The sequence below is a fragment of the Oryza sativa genome, chromosome 1 (assembly GCF_034140825.1).
Source record: "Oryza sativa Japonica Group chromosome 1, ASM3414082v1".
Lineage (NCBI taxonomy): Eukaryota > Viridiplantae > Streptophyta > Magnoliopsida > Poales > Poaceae > Oryza > Oryza sativa.
The window spans coordinates 28,217,618-28,226,407 of record NC_089035.1 but is presented as its reverse complement, the minus strand read 5'-3'; the positions used below and the strand labels follow the sequence as shown (position 1 = coordinate 28,226,407).

General features: G+C 45.2%; 1 protein-coding gene across 2 annotated transcripts; it reads left to right on the top strand.

Moving 5' to 3' along the window:
* The first annotated feature begins 5,521 nt into the window (after window positions 1-5,521).
* On the top strand, window positions 5,522-8,111 carry LOC4325902 (uncharacterized). Of its 2 annotated transcripts, none has more exons than XM_066306927.1 (3): window positions 5,522-5,809; window positions 5,916-6,188; window positions 6,574-8,111. In XM_066306927.1, exons 1-3 carry the CDS (start codon window positions 5,699-5,701, stop codon window positions 7,801-7,803), a joined length of 1,614 nt encoding a protein of 537 aa, XP_066163024.1. In that variant the 5' UTR covers window positions 5,522-5,698; the 3' UTR covers window positions 7,804-8,111. The 2 variants fall into 2 exon arrangements, with proteins under 2 accessions (XP_066163024.1, XP_015636427.1); XM_015780941.3 differs by having other exon boundaries at window positions 5,907-6,188.
* The last annotated feature ends 679 nt before the right edge of the window (window positions 8,112-8,790 follow it).

Below are 8,790 nucleotides of genomic sequence, written 5' to 3'. Positions count from 1 at the left end.
TAGTAGGTTCTTTCTATGGAAGCGCAATTCATTAGCTTTATTATGCTACTGTCAACCCACCACAGCACCACTAATGCCAATGCCACAATTTAACATTTTGATCCGTTAATGATCTATTTTAGCTATGTGGTGTGTGTATCAATTAATGCATTAGGCCAATAGTTCTGCTACTCAAACTAAATGTTAGCTGTGTTTTTTTAAGCTATTTACTCTATCTTAAAATATAGCTATTTCTATTACTTAAATTTATCTTAAAATACAACTACTTCTTCAATACCACTCTATCTTAACCGATCTCTTAAAAAAATAAGGGCATAGGTAGTTGCATTTTTTTAGATAATGGAATGAAAAACATCTTGGATAGGTAGTTGCATTTGAAATGGAGGAGGCAGTAAACAACTTCCGTAACTTGCTTTTATGTCCAAAAGAATGCATTGTTGTTAGGCTCAATTTATATGGTTCTAACTCTTATATTTTTGGACCTTTTAAAAATCCCTAATGTCTTGTAGAATAAAGAGTTTAAAAAATTACTTTTAGTAAAATGAAACAATCCTACCTTACACACTGCTCTAGCTACAAAAGAATTTTGAGCTATAAATGCTAGGAGTTAGAGTCCCCTTAAATATGACACTAGTACTAGTGAAAGCCATGAGCCCATCAACTCAAAATCTTGGCTTCACGACCTACCGTGATTTGCAATTGATAATAATGTAATAGAAGTATAAATGCTACGAAAATTCACTATATCGGGTATTACAACGAATCGTTCTTGTTTGTTTAGTGTGAATATGTTCATAGGAAACTTATCTCCCATTCCTTCCATTCATGTTTTGGCTCCTTCATACATATGAATTTAGACGCATATATAAAACATCATATATAAAACACATACATGGATCGACACACACATAGTTTCGTTCATGAATATATTTAAAACCTAAAATATCTTATAATGTTTCTTATAATGTGAAACAGAGATGGTAGTATTGTACCCCTCTAACTTTGTCTGAGCGGCGGATCCACACTACGCCGGATCATATCATCTATAACGGTCCTAAACTCTCACCTTTAACGGATTTGGGCCTGGTCACAGACCAGTGGTCACTGGTAAGTCCAAGGCACCTTTGACGGGTGAAAACCCGTCAGTGGTGACTAACCCATGTGACGGGTTTAGTATAGAACCCGTCACATGTGACTCTTATCTCAAACAGTTCACGAGTTATGGCCCGTCAGTGTTGAGTATAACCCAGCCAAAAAAATTTTAAAAATAACGTGCAACCCGTCACAGGTACGAAAATCCTAGAAAAAACAAAAATAGTGCCCAGCTGAAATCGGTTAGATCCATGAAAGCAAAAGAAGAAAAGCAATCAGTCATCTACCTCTCCAAGAAAAACAATCACAAAAGAGTTTCTTTTATAATCAGTCATCCACCCCTCCAATTTACACTTGCAATATCTAAAATCAAATCATATAAAACACTTGAAAAATCCTTGATGGCCTCGACGACCTGAGACTAAGAAGAATGGCACGGTGATGCCGAGGAGCTCGGAGGAGGCGGTGGTTGGAAGCGGCAGCCGGTTACTGGGGATGGAGGAGACAACACCTAGCGGTTGGCAGCACCTAGCGGTTGGCAGATGTGTCGCCCGGTGACTGGAGGCGGCGGCCAGAGCACGGGGATGAACGAGACGACGCTCGGTGGCCGGATCTGCGTCCCATGACCTTGTGGAGGACGGATCTGGCACCCGGCGGGATGGAGGTGGCAGTGCTTGGCGGTTGGAGGAGATGGCGCCCGGTGGACGGATTCGTCCTCCATTAGGCTGGGGGACGTGGATCCGGCGCCCGACGGTCGGGGGACAGAGGCGGTGGCCACTGGCGGTCGGGGATGGAGGCCGCGGCACCGCCGCTCACCTCCTCCTCGCCAGCGCACGCCGTCGAGCCCTCCTCACCGCTGCATCGAGCCGCCGCACATCGTCAACACCTCCTTGCCATTGCTACTTCAAGAAAAACCGGATCGAGAAATAAGAGAAGGGGGAGAGGGAGAAAGAAGGGGGAGGAGGATGGGGCACCACCGTTGCCGCCACACGCCACCGAACCACCGCCGCCGGCTCGCCCGAGGGCCGTCGGGTCCTCTACCGCCGCCATAAGCCGAGAGGGAGAGTGAGTGAGAAAGAGTGTGGATAAGGGAGAGAGAGGATATAACATTAGTCCAACCCTAGTCAACTCCCCCCTCCCCCACCTATGACGGGCTCTAGTGACAGGGCCGTTTGAGGTGAGTTAACCTCACCTTTGACGGTCCATAAGGATGCAACCCGTCATAGGTAACTAGTCACCTGTGACGGGCTGGAAGTGGAAGCCATCAGAGGGTTGCAGAAGGATGCCTCACCGATGACGGCGTCCCGTAGGACCCATCAAAGGTAACCCTCATCACTGACTAGTGCTGAAGCCCGTCACAGATATGCCATCAAAAGTGTGAGGATATGGCGTAGTGCCATGAATTTTCTTAATCCTGAGCAAGCCTAACAACGAATAAAAGTACCCACATATTTGTATAAATCTGTATGTCACTTACCATAGACTCAAGTAAAATTGACAAACGACATGTTCTAATTTAGGTTGAGAAAAAATAGTACACAAGATTATAGGGCTTAATTGTATTATCATGCAAAGAAAAAAATGATGGCACTTTGGTAATTTGCTAGTTTTGGTTAAGCATGTTCATTAATATTACTGTACACGGCTGCTGCTAGTGTCACCTGTCTACATGCATATGGCTCTGCTGATGTCTAAGAATGATAATTAATTACTTAGTGCTCCATCCGTTCCAAAATAAATAACTTTTAACTCTTAGTATTTGTCTCAAAATATAACAACGTCTCCACCAACATTCTCTTCCCAACCAATCACAATCCTCCACCATTCACTTTTCTCACATATCTACACTACTCATACAATCACAACCCTCCACCACCCACTTCTATCTACTTTCTTAATAATCGTGTCTAACTCTAAAACTTTTTATATTCTAGGACGGAGGGAATATTCATCTCAATTATCTATTGTTTAATTACTGGTGGTCTGGTGCATAAAATAGGCAATAGAATCAGCAGCAGGTGCTACGCCTTGCTGCATGGCTTGAGCTCGGGCACCTGCCCATCCTAGCCAGGCCTCGGCTCCGCCAGTCTCATTTAAATCGTAGGATCCAAATCCACATCCAAAATGAAACGGACGAATGTTATTGACCATGGTGTGAGGGAAATCATCCTAACGGAATTGTTATAAAATTTGAGACTAACGATTTTTAAGTCATTGGATTCATGATAAGTGTGCGCTAGATGGAAGAAAATAACAGAAAATTGTGTGGAAGACATGTGGCGATCCCGTCCTAACCACTAATTCAGCGCTTGTATTGATGTATAACACATACATGGTATTTAGGCCCTATTTATATCCCACCCCAAAAATTTTCACCCTATCACATCGAACGTTTGAACACCTACATAAAGTATTAAATATAGGCTAAAAAAACTAATTGCATAGATTACGACTAATTTGCGAGACGAATTTTTTAAGCCTAATTGCTCTATGATTTGACAATGTGGTGTTACACTAAACATTTACTAATAATAGATTAATTAGGTTTAATAAATTCATCTCACGGTTTACGGACGTATTCTGTAATTAGTTTTTTTATTAGTGCTAGAACACCCCATACGACACCATATATAATACCCGATGTGACACGCCAAAACTTTACACCCTTAGATCTAAACCCCCCTTACAAAGTAAGTATAGTGTGTAGCTACACCATTAGACCCCTATTGTTTGCCTAATTTTTGGGATAATCCTTATTATATTTCTACTCTCCGTGGGTTTGCTAGCAATGATGTCGGTGTTGGATCTAAAGGATGAAAAAATTTGAATGTTTTGGTCCCTTAGTAACACAGGAGCTTATAACGTGCGTACACACGCGCACCTGACCCCTACGAGTATCTCCAGAAAACTAGACCAATATATCTTGAAATTGACAAAATCATTACGGTCGCCTAACTGGTAACGAGTGTCTGAAATAATAATTAGCCACAAATGCAGTCGCTCGTGATAAATCTAGGATTTAAATTCGGGTAGTCTAATTACACCATAAAAATTCTAACCAATTAACTTACATTTACTTAAAAAAAAGCATTGTTTGTATACTAGGCAAGTATACTCCGTACAATGTAGACGCACAAACTCCACTCAACGTACCTCACGATGCCTACGGCTTATCAAGTATTCCCTACATTTTATATTATATATGTTATTTTGATTTTTTTTCTTAATCGAATTTCTTTATGTTGAACTAAGTTTATAAAAAAATATTGTAGTATTTTTTACACAAAATAAACATATTATTAAAATATATTCAATGCTAGATTTAATAAAATTAATTTGGTGTTTAATATCGTTAGTTATTTCTATAAATTTAGTCAAACTTAATAAAATTTGATTAGAAAAGAAAATCATACGAAACGGAAGGAGCATACTGGGTTTGGCGAGAGCGTAAAAAAAACCCAACTACTATCAACATAATCGCAACTTGACTTGGGTCGGCCTTATCCGGTTCCGTCCTTGCCTCCTTGTCGCCTCCCCACAACACTTGCCGCACCGCCGCTATCCTCCCCTCCCTTGTACTCGTACAGACGATTGCGTCCCTCTCGTCATTACCCTTATCTCGGTGGATGGATGGGCCTACGGGGAGAATCTGGCCACGGTCCTCGATCGGCAGGCAACCATCATCGGCTCGGCAGATTGCGAGATCGACCTGCGCCTTGGGTTGTGCTTGTGCCAAACGTGCACCGAGTGAACGGCGGTGGAGTCGTGGATGTGTCCCACCTGCCACCCACAAGCCACAACACACCTCCCCAACCATCTCGACACCGATGGGAGACGACCGCTCGGTACGTAGACATCACGTCGTTGCCCATACACAGTTACACACCCGCGCGATGCATGACACGGAGCGCGGACGCTGCACGCACGCTACCCGCTGTTTTCTAATCGCGCACATGGTTCAGGAGGATAGTGACGCCGCACCGCAGCCGACCCAATCCAAACCCAACCCCAAACCGCGCGGGAACTCCCGGCTCGACCTGTCGACGGGCGGAGGCCGCGGAGCGAGGCTGCGAACAAGCGACCGTAGGAGAGTGGCGTCTGCCACTGAATCCCATGGATCTCACGGGGAGACAACCGCGGATTTCGACGCCCCAAGTGGGTCTCTCTCTCGTCTCGTGCAACGGGAGCCCCGGGAGTCCACACAACCCCACCAACCCACGCGTTCCGTTCCGCCCCCATTTTTATTCCTCCCAAACGCCTCGAACCCGGCGAACCAACCCCTTCCGCTTTGCTTCCCTCCTCTGCTTCCGCTTCTCTTTACTTTACACTTTTTATTTTTCACCGGATCTGATTACCCCTCTCTCTCTCTCTCTCTCTCTCTCTCTCTGTTTTACTACAACTACTACTCCTGCTCTGCTTTTTGGTGCTTGGCTTCCACTCCACAGAGACAGCCAGTGAGCCACACTGCGCCCCGCGCCCAGCTCGGTTCTCACTTTCCTCGCCCCTTCCTCCGCCTCGGATTCCTGACTCCCTCCTCCTCCACCTCCACCGTCTCGTCTCCTCCCGCCAGGCCAAAAACCCTAGCTACCTCCCGCCCGCGCCGACCATGGCGTCCCCCGCGCGCCCCGCCGCCGCCTCCGTCTCCGGCGCGTTCGGCCTCCCCGCCGACCCCGCCGCCGCCCGCTGCTCCTTCGACCAGTCGCGCCGCCGCCCGGAGGTAGCAGGAGCCCCGAAAGCTTTTCCGGTTTCCCGACTGTGTTGTCCGGGGTTTCTGATGATGCTGTGCGTGTGTGTTTGGGGGGGAATGGGGGCAGGATTTGCAGCAGGAGAAGAGGATGGTGAGGACGTTCGTGAACGTGTACGGTGGGCAGGAGAACTACACCAAGGAGGCGGTCATGGCGGCCGTGGAGGAGTGCATGAAGAAGCAGGCCGAGGGCTTGCTGCATTCGCTCGAGGGAATCGGCGGCCGCCTGTCGCAGCTGGAGCTCTACTGCTACAAGCTCGAGAGGTCCATCGGGGAGCTGCGCAGCGACGTCATGGATTACCACAGCGAGGGGACGGTCAACTTCCGGTGCCTGGAGAAGAATCTGAGGCAGGTGGGTGCTCTGGCTCTAGATCCATGCACGTTCTTGCACGGTCAACGGAATTACTTGCACCCAAACTGTTCGATGTTTTCGAATTACTCGCATTGATCCATCTCGCACGGTAAAGTAATAAAGCTGTTTAAAAATTAATTAATTAATCCATGGCTTGCAACTTTTTGATGCAATGTTCAGATTTGAAGCTTGAGCTTGTGGTTGTAGTTGTTAACAGTGCCATTTACGTTTCAAAATTTGTTTCTTTTTTCACTCGTGCTTAAGGAGTCAGTGCAATTTTTTTCACAAGTTGTTACGATTGAATTCAATGGATTCAACGACTTGCTGTTCTCGTGAGATTCAGATCATTTTGTAACACACTGAAATCTTTTCTTCTGGCGAACAGGTTCAAAAATCTGTGCAGATTCTGCAGGATAAGCATGAGATTTCAGAGACACCGAACGAGTTCTCCAAACTTCAAATAGCGCATGAGTTCCCTGCTAGAGCAAATGAAGCCTCTGCTTTCTCAACATTCGGAAGGGAAAATGATCACAGCACACAAGTTGCAAAACATGAGGTTGCTTTCATGCCACTTCAGCAAGTTAATGCAATGCAATCTCCTGCTGTGCCAGTCCAAAGCAGCAATGGTTATATTTTGCAGCAACTAGTGCCTGTCTCTTTGAGCACACAACCAGATCAGCAGCAGCCGAGTCAAGCTGCCGTGTATTATATGCAAAGCCAAAATCCTATTAAGTGCACAGAGAGTGAACCATCAGAATCCGCGGTACATGTTATTCAGTCACAAATCCAGAATCCTGAAGCCAGGGTTGCAGTTGACCTATCTCAGAAATCTAGCCAGGTGACAGAATTGTACCCTCAACCCCAGGACCAAAGGCTACATCTGCCTGCTCAGCAGGTTGAGTCACAAGCATGGCGAACACAGCCCCTTGTGGTGCAACCGCAGCAATACAATATTCAGCAAGTTCCACCACAGCTAGTTCAACAGCAAACATCATCTCCTCAGGCTCAAAGTGCTCCTCAAGTCGCTGTCTTGTATCCTCCATACTCTTCTCAGAAGCCTGCCAGTGCTACAACGGAGCCACTTCTGAGAAACATGGTTGTGCACTCGCCATACTCTTCACCTCAGCAGAAGCATCATGAAGCCATGCCTTCTTTTTATGGCCAAGGCAATACAGTTTTGCTTCCATCGACAGACCTTAACATCCAGCATCAGCAGCCACAACCATTGCAGCAACACGGCCTGAGCTCATGCCCACCTCAACCAAGCAAGCCCAACCACTGTAGTGTGGCATCCTATGCCGTTCAAGGTAGTGGCCAATCCTACAGCGCCACATTCAAGAATCCTTCTAACTGTGCTGCTACTGTTGTTGCTGTTCTGCCTCAGCATCCAGCGAGTGGTCCGATGGCATTTCATCATTTGGGACCACAAGTCGTGCATAATCAGCCATTTGGAAATATGTTTGAAACAGCTAGTGTGGTAGGGTATCCACGGGATCGAGTTGAGAGCGTAGCTCTCCCAGTGGTAACTGCAGCCCAACCTGCAGACTCTGTTGCCATGGCTGATAAGCTCAATGCAGGTAGCAATGTTACATCCCCACGAGAATGGTCAGGTTAGTGCAGAATGAACCAGTCATATTGAGATGTTTCACTGGTCTCACAAAGGATCTCCACTTCTAATATGGACTGGAAGCTTATCAGCTCTCCATAAGGCCACTTCAATCTGGCTTCCTTTTTTTTTAATTAGCCAGCAGATTGGTGCAAATCCTTCTACTTTTTTTCAGCTGAAGGGTCAATCTGAATAAGAATGGTAGATTAGTTAAGTGATGATGCTAGCATATGTCCTCACTTTTAATGGACATACCTGCTTGTAACCTGGTAAACTTATGTCTTTGCGGTATGAATATATTTGACGAGTTTACACCATCTTGATCCTGTCAGCTGTTTGTTGGGTGGCCTTACAATATCGGTTTATTAGCTTCTTTTGTTTTGCATTTTTACTTTCAATGTTTATTTAACCTGTCATATTGTTGATTGACCTTTTTTTTCCGTTATACTATGGAAAAAACATAGGAGCAGCTCTCGAAAGGAAAATAGAGCAGAGGTATAAGAGGCTTGATATTTGAACACAAAGTGCTTGATAGCTGATTATCCTGTATTCCTCATATACAATTCTCGTTATATTTCCTTATTCTTTTGAGCGGAATAGAAAAGGCTGGAGTCCTTTCCCCCAGGATTCGCACAGAAGAAAGACGAGTAAAAGACGGTAGCTAGCTGTATTAAGCTTGCAGTGTCGTTGTGGTAACGGTAAACAAAGCTGTTTACTTGTTCAGTTCTAAACTGGGAAAAGAAGGTGGAACCTTTTTATTTCATTCGACTATAAGCTTGATTTTATTTAACTTCCAATCATGTATTTAGTGTGATTGGTAGCTGCGACAATCTAAATTATGTTCCTCTTTCGTTTAATAAAACTTAAACCTTTCAAGGCGTCTTGTTATGAATTATTTTTATCGGATGTCACCGAAGTGACGTCTTGTTATGAATTATGAATTCACGTTCCAGCCAAAGATAATTTTTAATAGTCTGAAACTTTGCCATAGACAAG

What these genes read in the sequence shown, in the direction of transcription:
- LOC4325902 (XM_015780941.3), top strand. Translation starts at nt 5,699, where the DNA reads ATGGCGTCCCCCGCGCGCCCCGCCGCCGCCTCCGTCTCCGGCGCGTTC. An exon ending in AGTCGCGCCGCCGCCCGGAG is followed by an intron (nt 5,810 to 5,906) that starts GTAGCAGGAGCC and finishes GAATGGGGGCAG; the next exon opens with GATTTGCAGCAGGAGAAGAG. An exon ending in TGGAGAAGAATCTGAGGCAG is followed by an intron (nt 6,189 to 6,573) that starts GTGGGTGCTCTG and finishes TCTGGCGAACAG; the next exon opens with GTTCAAAAATCTGTGCAGAT.